At 35.1% G+C, this 15,252-nt stretch overlaps 1 protein-coding gene across 2 annotated transcripts in view; it reads right to left on the bottom strand.

Annotated features, from left to right (window-relative positions):
• ksr2 (kinase suppressor of ras 2) overlaps positions 1 to 15,252 on the bottom strand; it is a 123,352-nt gene that overhangs the window by 8,555 nt on the left and 99,545 nt on the right. For both annotated transcript variants that reach the window (XM_051110462.1, XM_051110463.1), the window contains exons 17-19: positions 14,204 to 14,300; positions 12,502 to 12,635; positions 4,920 to 5,054 (exon numbers count right to left, since the gene is read on the bottom strand). In XM_051110462.1, coding sequence (XP_050966419.1) covers positions 4,920 to 5,054; positions 12,502 to 12,635; positions 14,204 to 14,300 — 366 coding nt within the window. The remainder of the gene's footprint in view (positions 1 to 4,919; positions 5,055 to 12,501; positions 12,636 to 14,203; positions 14,301 to 15,252) is intronic.

Genomic DNA, 15,252 nt, shown 5'->3' with positions numbered 1-15,252 from the left:
AGCGTCATTCGTGTGGTAGTTCTCCTCTGCAACTATATACCAAATGTATGATTCCTAGTGTTTAAAATCTTTTAAAATTTAAAAATGTAAAATTTAAAATTGTTAAAAAGTTGTGTAATGTGTTCCAGCCTTTAGTGCTTTTTGTAGAGGATGTACTAGACTTTCTTATCTCCTATACTTTACTGAGACTTTTTTCACTTTACTGTGATCCAGACACCTGAATCGGCTCCTAAAAAATGCTGAAAATGCACTTGTCTACACCGAATCTGGACATATGCCCGGTTTCTCCATCATTTGATAATCGTTTGATGAATTACCACTGCCATGATCGCTAGAAAACATACGTAAACATGTCTTTTTTTAATAATAGTACATTTACCGCCCACAGAAAGCAAAGTCGATAGTGCCAGGCACATAGTGCTGAATAATGCATACTATAATTAGCCAAATTTACATAGAAAGGATGCACATTTATGCTGAAAAGAATGACAACAACTTGTGGGTGGTTAGTGAATAAGGCCATTTAGTGAATTCGCCCCTGATTTTTTAGCTTAACATATTGTCGAGTTCACGGCGTATATACGGATAGCATCATAAAAAGTCCATAAAACAGAACATGAGAGCATTACGTGCATAAAATATCCCACAGCTGCTGCGAACTCTGCACTCGCAGAGAACAACGGAAGTGAAAAGAGGAGGCAGACGGGACAATAGGGAGAATGGCTTTGGGGTCACCTCTAGGTAATGTCCCTTTAGTGTGACCAGCTGGACAGCTTGCGTGGGTGCTGTATTCAGCTCCCATAGAGTGACAGTGTGACAGAGCCTCCATATGGAGAGAACAGCTGAGGACGCAATTGTGTTAGGACCCAACAGAGCAGCATTCCTTCATTTCATCAACCATCCATCCATTCTTTTATTCATTTGGCCCACACTCTCACTGCCTCTGGAAAGGCCCAGGTCAGGTAGAAATAAGTACAGATGGAGGTTCAGTTCTGCATGTCGCCTCATGTGAATACAATCTGATTAGTGGAGGCTGAGCACTGAGCGAATCAATTTGGTAATAATACTCATCCTAAATGGGACATGTTCTATTTAGATGTTCATGTTTTTTGTGATTTCATAACATTTGTGACCCTGGACCACAAAAGGGTAATTTTTTTGAAATTGAGATTTATACATCAACTAAAAGCTGAATAAATAAGCTTTCCACTGATGTATGGTTTGTTAGGGTAGGACAATATTTGGTTGAGACAACTACTTTAAAAATCTGGAATCTGAGAGTGCAAAAAAAAAAAAAAAAATCAAGATATTAAGAAAATGACCTTTAAGGTTGTCCTAATTAAGTTCCTAGCAATGCACATGACTAATCAAAAATTAAGTTCTGATATATTTACAGGAGGAAATTTACAAAATATCTTAATGGAACATGATCTTTACTTAATCCTAATGATTTCTGTCATAAAAGAAAAATCTATAATTTTGACCCACACAATGTAAGGTTGACTATTGTTACAAATTTATGTGGGCTACCTGGTTTTGTGGTCCAGGGTCACATTTGATACTATAGCTGTCAAGTTTGAACATCCAAAATGCAGTTTACATGCAGCTTCAAACGATCCCAAATGCGGTTGTAAACGATCCCAGTCAGCGATCGGTTATTTTCATTAAAAAAAATGTCAAACACTCATCTTGTCTTGCTCTGCCTGAACTCTGTGTATTCTGACTCCAATCGTATTTTCTCCATCAACTTCAAAAATCATTTCAAAATCATCCTACATCGCTGCAGAACCAACCCAGTCTTTGCAAAGTGAACATGCAAAGAAGATCAAACACCCTTAATAAACAAGGCAAAACAGCGATATAGGATGATTTTGAAGTTGAGGGAGAACATGAGATGAGAGTTTTTCAACATACCCTAACTGTCATGACCCGAAACAAAACAGAGGTCGAGCAAGACAAGACGAGCGTTTGACATTAACAAGTATAGAAATTGTATTATTTTTATGAAAATAACCGATCATTTCACTAGATAAGACGCTTCTTCCTCGGCTGGGATCATTTACAACAGCATTTGGGATCGTTTGAAGACGCATTTAAACTGCATTTTGGAAGTTCAAACTCGGGGCACCATAGCAGTCCATTATATGGAGAAAAATCCTGAAATGTTTTCCTCAAAAAACATAATTCCTTTCCGATTGAAGAAAGAAAGACTTGAAGATCTTGGATGACAAGGGGGTGAGTACATTATCTGTAAATAGTTCTGGAAGTGGACTTCTCCTTTAAAAGGATTGATTTAAATGGAGAAGGATTTTGGCTGATCAGAATGGATATCCAAAATGTATTTGGACACTTAAAGCCCAGCTCACATTGTGCGATTTTCGCCATGATTTGGTCGTCTGAGACAAATTTTAAAATCATAGAAGATTCCTATAATCCTAGGCTAAAATCTGTAGTCTTTGATCGCTAGTTTGACATGTTCACCTACAGCCGATTAATGGCCGTTGCAATCAAATTTTACCTCAGACGAAATTCTGGCGGTGTCAGAAGATTTGGCGCATAGTCCTGCAGTGTGACATCTCCTACGACGCACGCCAAACTGTCTTAGTTTTTCAAGACAAGCCATGATCAGAATTAATGCTAGAGATTTCTTCTATCCGCCCTAATCTCCGGCGCTCCCATCCTCTACTCACGGAATTCATCCGATATGTTGTCTTTTCTATGATAAACACCGGTTAAGCCGCAGTTTTAATGTGGGTGTGTAGTACTGCTTTCACTATTCTTAAATACGCAGGTATTGCCGCCGTTCATATACTTTTAATGATAGCCAGAATTTCAGCCCTGCGTGCAATGCAGCTGGCAGTCACTGAGCGTTTATAGGTTGATAAAGTTTTCTTGTGTGCACCTGTTTTTAACACGTCTTGGCTGTCGTACAGTTTGACAATAATAACAGCGAAATGCATAAAGTCAGTTCTCCTCAAGTTAATTTTAAATAGTACAATACTATTGAAAAGTTTGGGTTATTTTATTTTATTTTTGAAAGAAGTCTCTAATGCTTATCAAGTCTGCATTACACAGCGGGTAAAATAAGTATTGACCACGTCACCATTTTTCCCACTATATATATTTCTAAAGGTGCTGTTGACACAAAATTTTCACCAGATGTCGATAACAACCCAAGTAATCCATACATAAAAAATAAAACAAAACAAGTAATTTCTAATGACACAGGGAAAAAGAACTGAACTACTGAAATGCATGAAATACTTTGTACAAAAAGCTTTTGTTGGTAATGACAGCTTCAAGATGCCTCCTGTATGGAGAAACATGTTGCATGCATTGCTCAGGTGTGATTTCGGCCCATTCTTTCACAGAGTCTTTAAATCTTGAAGGTTTTGTGGGCCTCTTCTATGAACTCTGATCTTTAGTTCTTATTTTCTATTGGATTCAAGTCAGGTGATTGACTGGGCCATTCTAGGAGCTCTATTTTCTTTTTCTGAAAACCAACTGATAGTTTCCTTGGGTGTGTTTGGGATCATTGTCTTGCTGAAATGTCCACCCTTGATTGATACTGTAGGTGTTGGGACTGAACCAGCTAATATTACTGATAGATTTCAGCTGGTGTCTTGGCTTTCCATGCCTCTTTGCACCTCCCTTTCTTCATGTGCTCAATACTTTTTTCCTGTGCATTTCATTTTATTACACATAACTTCATTTCTGAACTTATTTGTTTTGTTTTCTTTGTATATATGGTTTACTTGGGTTGTTACCGACATCTGGTGAAAATTTCAAGTCAACAGCACCTTTAGAAATATATTTACTGAGATAAATGCTGTCGTGTTCAATACTTATTTTACCTGCTCTAAATGTCTTAAAGGTCACTTCACTGTCAATTTACTGCTTAAAAGAGAAGTTCACTTCCAGAACAACAATTTACAGATAATTTACTCTCCCCCGTGTCATCCAAGATGTTCATGTCTCTCTTTCTTCAGTTATAAAGAAATTATGTTTTTTAAAGGAAAAAAATTCAGGAATGTTCTCCATATAGTGTATTTCTAAGGTGCCCGCGAGTTTTAAACAATCCCAGCCGAGGAAGAAGGGTCTTATCTATCAAAACGATCAGTTAATATCTAGAAAAAAATTTATATAGGACAATTTTGAAGTTGGAGGAGAAAATGAGATGGGAGTTTTGAGACTGTATTCTGAACTGTATAAGAACTGTATTGACCCAGAATGCACAGAGATCATGCAGAGCTAGACAAGATGAGCATCTGAGGTTAGAAAAAATATAAACTGTAAAATAACCAATCGTTTCGCTAGATAAGACCCTTTAGAGCCCTTTAAAAGTTCACGCTCGCAGGCACCGTTAAAGTCCACTATATGGAGAAAAATCCTGAAATGTTTGCCTCAAAGAACAATTTCTTTACGACTGAAGAAAAAAAAAGACATGAACATCTTTGATGACAAGGGGGTGAGTAAATTATCTGTACATTTTTGTTCTGGAAGTCAACATCTCCTTTAATAAAAGTGTTAAATAAATCTTACTGACCTCAAACTTTTGAAACTTTTTTTTAGTGTATATATTCTATTATTTAAAACCAAGCAAACTTAAATGAAATAAATGCCACTCAGTTGAGATTTTCTATCTAATGCAATGCTAATGTTGCAATATGCATTTGTACGCAATTTACAATATGAATACTATACCTAATGAAGTTCTATGATATTTTTAGCTTTTGTATCCAAAAAAGATTAAAATCCCCAAATGCTGACACTATTATGGCACATGAACTGTGAAGAGAAAAGTCCTAGGCTTATTTCTGTAAATAAAATGGATTCTGTTCGTCCCCTGAGTGACAAAGGCACAGAAGCAGTGAGGGGTGAAAACACGGGTGCTGCGAGGGGTACAGAGAAGGACCCACCCAAAGGCAAAGACGTCAGACTGTTTGGAGAAAGGAAGCTGGTTTTCTGCGGTCTCGGGGGAGAGCTGACGGATGAGCTCAGGAGCGAGATGACACAGCCAGCCGCTTGGGATCCGCAGCTTATCCTTTCTCCTACTGGAGAAAGAGACACACAGAAGACGAAGTTTAAAGCATTATCAATCACAAAACACAAATCCTTTTTGAGTTAGATTTATCTGTACCATACAAAAGGTCAGAAAACAAACTAAAAGATCATTACAGTGACAATTCTGTCTAAGGAATACAATAGAGGGCAGGGAACAATTAGTCTCCCATAGTCAGACTATCGACAGTCTAGTCCACAAATGAGACCTCTAGTTGAACTTATCATTTCCCCTAGAAAGCAATGAGATCAAATGAAAAGCAAATGGAGACTTTTCCTATAGTCTCTGTCAAAATGTTCTCCTCAGACAAATAATACTGAAATCTCACATTCTGTAGAGAATTCAGATTTCTCTCAAACTTTGCTCAGATTCAAGCAATCGTCAATTAATTGTCTATGAACTCAACATTTCTTATAAAATTGTCTAAATCTGTTTACTTAAATAATAGATAGTTAATACGTGCTAGTATACGTTCTACAGAAACTCTTCAACAAGACTGAATGGCAAGAAACTCAAACTACTACTAGCTGTTTTTTTTCTCAGAAGTACACAATGTAACAGAGTCTGGGAACTTGTAAACACAACTTTGTTTCCCACTGGACCGATTAAAAACCTGTGAACCCTCTACAATGATAAAGTAGTCGCCTCCTTCTCAAGTGTCAGACATGGATTTGAAAGTGGTCTATCACTGACAGACATAGAGCTGTTTCAGCTTGACTGATTCTCTGATCCGAGTAAAAACTAATTCACTCACTCATAATGCTGCAGTACACATATATATATATATACACTACACACACACACACACACACACATATATATATATATATATATATATATATATATACACCAAACCAGAGTCAAAAATGAATGGGCTCAGGAAAAAAATGCCCCCAAAACTGAAATAATGGGGACAAAATGCACTTTTCTTTATTTCCTAAACATCCTATATATATATACATAAATTCAAAATAATATTACCAATTAATAATATAATACATTGATAATAATATATTAATAACACATTATTTTATAATGCATTTTATACCATTTAAATTTTATAAATTAATTATTGATTTCATCTTTTTAATTTTGTTCTTTGATTAACAGACATCACAGCAGCTGGTTATTAGAATATTTTGGCTGCTGTTACTTTAAAAGCTGCCGCTGCTAAACTGGACGCGGATCTGACACTGCTTTAAATGTAACTCATAAATAAATACTTACATGCACTGTTTTAAGGCAGCTTTGGTCGCCTTTTTTGTAACATCTTGACTTAACTGACGGCATAACTACAACATTGCATACTCATAGTTTCATTTGGGTTTGAATATGATACAGCTCTTTAATATAACCTAATACAGCGAGGCACATTCGTGCGTGCACTTGAAGAGCACGCGCTACGAGCATAGTATAACGGCTGACAGAGCAGGAAGATCCGTTTTTACTGACACATGACCTGACAACATCTCATCTGACCGCAGTTCACTGTTGTTCTACTGAAGCTCCTCATCACCGGTACTGTTTCCGTGCTCATTTGACTTGTGCCTGGTGCTGAGGTGAAATTGGAGCGTGACTCTGAAATGTCTCCTGTTTATGTGTGCTCGTACAGACATTCAGCATTCAATTCTTTAGCAGTTGTGAGTGGGAAGGCCAAACCTAGCCCCGTCCCTGGGTTAAAAATATTTAACGCATTACCCTGAAAAAATGAATCACCTGCGTTAACACGCTAATTTTGACACCACTAATTTATAAATTACATTTTTATAAGCAACAATCTATATATTATGCATAGTCAGACTTCATTTTAATAAATGAGATCAATCTATTGACTTAAAAATATAAATACAGGGTGTGGTTTTATATGTTAAAAAAAATACCCACATAAAGGTAAAAAAAAAAAATACCCCCCAAAGCTCAAATAGTGGGGACACAATGCATTTTTTTTTCTTAATTTTCTTAACATCCTATATATACATACATTTAATACTATATAATTATTATTATATTAAATTATGATTAATTTTATACACTACCAGTCAAAAGTTTTTGAACAGTAAGATTTTTATGTTTTTAGAGAAGTCTCTTCTGCTCACTAAGCCTGCATTTATTTGATCCATAGTACAGCAAAAACAGTAAAATAACTGTAAATTAAAATAACTGTTTTCTATTTGAATATATTTTACAATGTATTTTATTCCTGTGATTTCAAAGCTGAATTTTTAGCATCATTACTCCATTCACATGATCCTTCAGAAATAATTCTAATATTCTGACTTGCTGCTCAAAAAAACATTTATTATTAGTAATACTCATGTGATCATGTGACACTGAAGACTGGAGTAATGATGCTGAAAATTTAGCTTTGATCACAGGAATAAATTACATTTTAAAATAGATTCAAATAGAAAGCAGTTATTTTTGATAGTAAAAATACTATAATATAAATATTTTTAAAAATGTTCTAGTTTTGCTGTACTTTGGATCAAACAAATACAGGCCTGGCGAGCAGAAGAGACTTATTTAAAAAGCATTAAAAATTTTAATTTTGACTGGTAGTGTACCATTTAAATTCATGAAAAATATTTTATGAATAACATTTTTATAAGCAACCTATATAATTGTGCACTGTCAGACTTCTTTTTAAAAAATACAAATCTATTTGACTTAAGAGTATGATTTTATATAGTTAAATACATATATGCATACATATATATATATATATATATATATATATATATATAAACAACCCCCAGAAAACTCAAACTCAGGAGCATATATTGCCCTTTAATTAAAATGACCAAGAAACAATAACAACAACAGACCTGTGTTACATTAGATCATGTTATGTTACATCATGATCACAAAAGACAGGGGAAAAAGATGCATGAGCTCCTAGGGCTTCCATAGCATTGAAACACCATTATTGTCTGAAATCTGGGCGGCCCGTCAGACTGCCCAGAGTAAATTTCCAATGACTTCATCTCTCCAAAAGACTCAAACCCACACAAACCCTCATAAACAAACCTTGACATTTCATGATGCTTCAGTACGAGCGCGTTCACAGCCTCGCTAGGCTCTCGTACCTGCTAGATGTTGCCTTACATGGCTGTGGTATTTCAAACAGCACCAAATCCCAGAATAATCAGATCTTATTACAATACCCAGTCAGGTCCTGAGTCATAATACATAACTAATGTAAAATCGTGTTATTGAGAGCCAGACTTGTGCCTTACAGATAAACAATTCATAATTATGCTAGAGCCTGCACGTCCCTGATGGCCTGAGAAAAATGTGCCCCTCTCAAATACTATCCCTTCCTCCTAATAACTCCTGATCATAATTCACATGGCTGCGGAGGTGTAGAAGTGGGCTGATCAGAACGGCAACACTGAGCCCATCCAAGAGACTCGATCAACAATGGCTGCAATGTAAACCTGTCGCTGTGGAGACGTCGTCTTTTTCCCGGTAATTACTGCCAACATACGTAAACACACTTGTGCGAAATCAGCCTCATAATCAGATGAACCGATGGGTACGAGTGTTTGTAATATCGCTCCATCGGGGATGTTGATTTACTGCTTGCAATGCCAATGAAAACATTTTCGAAGAGGCGCGACACGCAAACACGAACGGGACGAGTGCCAAAACAACATCAACATCATCACGGTCATCAGCGGTGGCAAATGCTTCGTGTTGCCCCAGATAATTTACTCTCATTTTCAGCACTTTCAAAGCCAAAGACTTCATTAAACATCTTATTACACAAATAAACAGAAATTCAAGACAAAGAAGTAGAATTTCTTAATTTAAATTGTGTTTCACGGCTGTTGTTTGGCAACTTCAAGAACTGAATACTGTTAAGACTATGCTTAATCTCACAAAAATGTTTTTCTTTGCTTATTCATGATTTATTATACATATTTATCATATTTCCCACAATCTGATTACTCGAATGCTGAAAAAAAGAAAGTAAACTTATAAAATTACACAGTTATTAAATTGCAAAGTATGTTTACATGTCAGTACTAAATTCAAGTATATTACAACATCACATTTCTAACATTTTTCATATTTCTTTGTTTTTCCTTATTTTAATGCTGGACAAAAGCTATTATTATAAATGTAAACATTTTAAAATTATGTGTGTACATCATGGCACCATTATATTAACATGACATCATATTTATCATATTTATCACATAATTATATTAAATTAAATTATTTACAAAAAAGTAAAATGTCTGGATGCATTGTGGTAATAAGAATTTGAATAGAAAATGTGCTTAATTGTCTTAAAAATAATATTACAATGCAAAACGTATTAATTTTCCTAAAAAAACAGGCGTTAACTGCCTTTATGTAAAATATTATTCCTTTTTTCTGATTTTTTGATCAACATATTTATCATAATTATCACATGTATCATATTTCCTTCATTCTCATTACTGGAATGCTGTAAAAAAAAATATTACTTAAAATGAAAAGAAAAATCTGTATTTTTAAAAATTATATAATTACTCAAAATGACAAATTATTAAATTAAATTAAATTAAATTACTTACAAAAAAGTAAAATGTCTGGATGCACTGTGGTAATAAGAATTTGAATAGAAAATGTGCTTAATGTCTTAAAAATAATATTACAATGCAAAACATATTAATATTCCTAAAAAAATAGGTGTAACTGTCTTTATGCAAAATATTATTAATTTTTTCAGATTTTTTGATCATCATGTTTGTCATGTTTATCACATGTATCATATTTGCTTTATTTTCATTACTGTAATGCTGAAACAATACTACTAAAAAATGAAAAATGATATATTTTAAAAAAATTATAATTACTCAAAATGGCACAGTATAACTAAATTAAATTAAATTAAATTAAATTATTTACAAAAAAGTAAAATGACTGGATGCACTGTGGTAATAAGAATTTTAATAGAAAATGTGCTTAATTGTCCTTTAAATAATACTACAATGCAAAACATATTAATATTCCTAAAAAATAGGCGTAACTGTCTTTATGCAAAATATTATTCCTTTTCCTGTTTTGTTGATGCATTGTTACATGCTGTACAGGAGGACGTCCTCGTATAACCTTTCCCTTTGCCCTATGAAACATTCAAAACTGAAAAACAACTGAGATATATGAAGCATATCACAGTTTTGCAAAAGAAATCAAACGTCTGCCACTTTTCACGGTACTTCAGCGGCCTTGCCTGGAGGAAGGAATATCTCTGAGTTCATTCGGCCATAAAGAAGAGGATGTTTCCTCTTCATACATCGCAAGAGAGTAACAAAACACATACATCAGACACCCTTTTTCATGGATTTTCCTGTTCAAAAGAGTGTGGCAGAGAAAGGCTTCTTTTAAGTCTTTGTCTCTTAAAGGAGATGGGAATATATATATATAGACACAGGTCTTAAGAATTCCTAGGCAGGTGATTAGTACAGAGCCAAAAGAGATGTCATATACAGAAAAGATAGCTGTTCAGTGCTTCAGTGCTGATCAGAGACAGATGTGCTTTTTCCTCATGTTGTGTATTATGACACCTAATCATATATAATTTTACACCAGATGATGCATGCATATCATATACACAGGCGGAATTAAATTAATTACTTGGAGAAAATGGCAATAAAACATAATTAATTGAATATTCGTAACAGTGAATACTGATTTGTGATTTAAACTAAAATGAAGTAACCCTAAGGGAAATGCATGCTCAATTAAAGGGATATTCACCTAAAAATACTGGTCAACATTCACTCAACCTTATGTGAACGGAAACGCTCCTAGCTATACAAGCTCGATTTCATGCACTGCTGCTTTCTGAAATGTGTAACATTAAAGGGATAGTTCACAAAAATTACAATTTTGTCAGTTATATTTTTGTCTATACTCTTCAACATTTCTGGCTTTATAATGTTAAGCTTTAAAAATGACAAAAAACAAAGAAGTCCATATGTGACTCCGGACCACAAAACCATTCAATAAATAAGCTTTCCATTGATGTATGGTTTGTTAGGATAGGACAATGTTTGCAGAGATACATCTATTTGAAAATCTAAATATTGAGAAAATCGCCTTTAAAGTTGTCCAAATGAAGTTCTTAGCAATGCATATTAAACTGTAAACGTTTTTACAAATTTCAACTTAAAACTTTAAGTTCAGAAGCTCCTTTAAAATGTTAAAAGTTACATCAACTTAGTACTTTTAAGTTGATTTAACTTATTAGTTGAAATGACTTGTACTTTTAAGTTGATTTAACTTACAATTAAGGCAGCTGCTTAAACTGGTAAAAACTTTTTACAGTGTATTACTCTGTGAATATCTGGTTGGCAAAAGCAACAATTTTCATCTATTCATATTTTTTCCAGTGCATTGAAATTAGACTGCTAGAGGGAGTTTCCCCAATAAAAGTTACTGACGTCCTGTCAAACGCTCGTGTGATGATAACATCTGCTGCTGCTTCAATTCACTGAAGCAGACATTTATCAGCAACCATGAGAACACTGAAGGTGAAACCGGATTTAGCTCTGTGGCCCACACTCTAATAATTACAGGCTTTGGTTTTTAATAAGCAGTTCTGAAAGTCATTATGGAATTTAAGGACGTTATTAATGGCTTGCCACATGTAAAGTATGATAGGTTGTACATTTGTCACTCTTCTGTTGGAGACACAGAGCTCTTGCACTCTCGATTTCAGCTAGTAACAGCTAACCTTGTACATCTAGGGATACCAACAGCTTGTCACTGGGGCAACACCCTTAAAGGTATATATCTGTACCATATTTACCCCTAAAAGGTGCATGGTAGTACCTTGAGGTACATACTGTAACTCTAAGGTGCAAATATCTGCCTTTTAGAGATACAAAGTTGTCTCTTGTTGTTGTAAGGGTATTGCTCTAGCAAAAAGCTGCTGTAAAGCTCACTTTATTTTTTCTGGCAGTGTAGACAGCATTTTACAACATTACAGGTGCACCCCTGAAGGGAAGTCTTTTTCCAAAGGAAGGCTGCAACATCATGTTGCCTGCCTAATTTTGGCCAATATATAAGGCAACATCGCAGGGTTTTTTGCAGAGGTAATCCCAGAATATAAAAGCAAGCCCAAACATGTATCTGAGATGAAAATTAATATATAAAAAGTTGATTAGTTCACTGACAAAAAGTATATATACAAATATCATAGTTCAATATGATTTAAAAACCTACTCATTATTCTGTTTGCTACATGTTTTTATGCTTACTGGACTAGAGTATCACATCACTGGTTTATCAACTACAAAAGCAATAGTTTAAAGACTTAATTTAAAAATGTAAATTATTGCAATGGCTGGTAATGAAAAATATACATTTTCTACGTGAAGAAGAAAATTTTAACTTAAAATTACAGTAAAAGGAATTGTGTGTTTGTGTGTATTTTGACCTACCTGCCTGCTTGTAGGACACCAGATATTGTGAACAGGCCAAAGTCGGTGATGACCACTTTCCCGTTGTCATAAAATACATTCTTGGATTTCATATCTTTGTGAAGGATCCCTTTGGCATGTAGGTAGCCCATGCCCTGAAAAAAAAAAGTTGTTAATGTAATAAGGGATACATGTTTCTAATTTTTTGTATTTTTTGGCTTCGCGTCATGCCTAACAACGCCCCTTAGCTGTTATAATTCACCGTAAACCACAGCTTCACAGGGCTTATTGCTTTTATAAAATGATTATTTAATTTATGTAGTAAGGTTTCACAAAATAAAACAGAGTAAATAAAGTGTAATAATACTAATAAAAACATTATTCTTCTGCCAAACATTGTAGTTCCTCAGAAATGGTTGTGCTTGCAACAAAGTGGCTGCTGAGCAACACACAGACATAAACAAAAGTGTTTGTAGAGTAATTTACAGCAGCTTTAAACAGGGCTCAACCAATCAGAATCAAGGACCGGAGCTATCCATTTTATAAGTAAGGGATAATTAATTGTTCGCCGTGCATTAAAGGATTTTAAACGCACAACACGGGGGCGAAGAACCACCCGACCCGACAAGTCTATTTAAAATCCTTTAATGCACGGTAAGCCGTTGATTATCCCGCTTATTCCATGGTCATTTGCCAAGTTATAGACAAGTTAAAACTAGCATTGCTCTTTGCAGCGCAATATTTGAAAGAATGTGTAAAAATTAGTTATTTTCGTCCGTTACGGCTCGTTAACTATTGCATTCTGCCCACTTCAAATCAGACAAACAGATGAAATAGTGTGGTAAGATCACATTTATTTGAATGAATTATAGTATTTACTTCAAATAATTATCCATCGAGAGAGAGAGAGAGATGACAGTTGTGTATACATACCTGCATGCTGCGTCTGCACGTCTCTCTCTACAAACAACTAATTCAAAAAAAAAACGCGGGGAAGCATTGACAACAAGTTTATGTATGTGCGCAGTGCGATCTCCGACCCCCCTCTTTCTCTCTCTCTCTCTGTGTGTGTGTGTGTGTGTGTGTGTGTGTGTGCGTTTGTGTGCATCAATTAAAGCAGCGCATTAATATAGAACAGTGATTAAACTGACTTGGTACTACCTGTACATTAAACGGTTTTACTGCATACCTGCCAGCCAATCAGAATCCAGTATTCTGACAGACCATGGAATAAAAGTCTTGATTTTCTCTCGACATCAGATCCACTGAGGACGCAGTGGATTAGTTTTTTTGTTTTTATGGTAACGTGACACAAAAAAAAAAGAGAGGGGCGGAGTGAGCAGTAGCTTATTAGCATTTAAAGAGACAAGCACTAAAACGGCTCGCTGTGAACAGAGCTAAAATGAGTGTTGTTTTACACAACCAATTAAGAATTTTAACAATGTGTGTTGCAGACTTTTCATGAAGACCCTAAAGAATCAAACCAACTTGTGGAAAGTAGGCATCTGATGTCCCCTTTAAATCACGGTCTTTGTGATTTGATAATCATGTACTTTCGGTTTATTCTCATTATTTGTGCAGCCCAAAATGTAATCACATACTGCATGTGTAAAGGAACAGTACATACACAAGTACTTTAGTTTTCCAAAATGGCTTTTACACATGTGTGAATCAATTTTAGCTGACATTTAGCGAACAGTCGTCACTGTTCGCTTATTCTTACCTTCACCATCTCTTGTGCGATTTGTCTAGTCTTGTTCACGTCGAGAACGACTTTTGCATCTCGAATCACTGAGTAGAGGGTCCTGCCCTTACACAAACTACAACAGAAGAACAAAAAAACATATTAGAAATCAAAATGTGTTCATTTTCATCTTATTCAGCTATTTGTGCAGATTGTGGGTTTTCAAAACAACCTTTGCAGCAATAAAGAATAGCATTACAGGTTCAGGCAGATTCAGTGTATAAAAACAACTCACTCAAATATGAATCAAATAAACATTTGACTATTTTTACCAAGGCAATTTGAATTAAATGAAATAATATCATAAGATTGCTTATTGATGTCCATGTGCTAACTGGTATTGGTCATAATTAAGAATTAAGCAATTTAACAATATATTAAAAAATCTGAATTCAATTTAGCTTGTTGACAAAAGGCAATAAAGCTTGCCACAAAATACAACTCATTTAGCCAGCTGAGAAACACAGCAGGATTGTGTATTATTAAGGGCAGTTTAAGTCAAAATAAAACATAATGAATTTCATCCATTTCCTTTCTTGTGCTGCCACCAAGAATGATGGGAAATGAAGGTAGGGTCATGACTACCTAAAGCACATGAGTAAAATAAAGTCATATGCTTTAAATAATAAAGCCCTTAAAGCAACCTTTGCTTTTAGTCACAATGCTAAAAGTTCAAGGATCACCACTTGTGGAGCTTGAACCTACAACCTACATTATCATATGACATGGTAGGACAAGTATGATGCATGTTCATATTTCAGCATGCTGTACTGAATTTGCATACAGCCAGATATGAGCACTGTCACTTGGAGTACTAATGATGCTGAGCGAGCCATGAACTTCACCTCTGCGGGAATGAGGAGAAAGACAGCCCTCCAACTCCCTGACATCTGAGCTCCTACTGTGCCACCTGACAAAGACGTCTACGTCTTTCCCTGGGCTGCCTTCTTCCTTCATTTATACATATTCATAACACCGTCAGGGTACGAGGCCCATTTTTAGCATCACTCTGGCCTTTTGGCCTTCTG

The sequence above is a fragment of the Labeo rohita genome, chromosome 5, assembly GCF_022985175.1.
Source record: "Labeo rohita strain BAU-BD-2019 chromosome 5, IGBB_LRoh.1.0, whole genome shotgun sequence".
Taxonomy (NCBI): Eukaryota; Metazoa; Chordata; class Actinopteri; order Cypriniformes; family Cyprinidae; genus Labeo; species Labeo rohita.
Note: the sequence above shows the minus strand (reverse complement) of the source record. Positions and strands in the feature narration are given on the sequence as shown.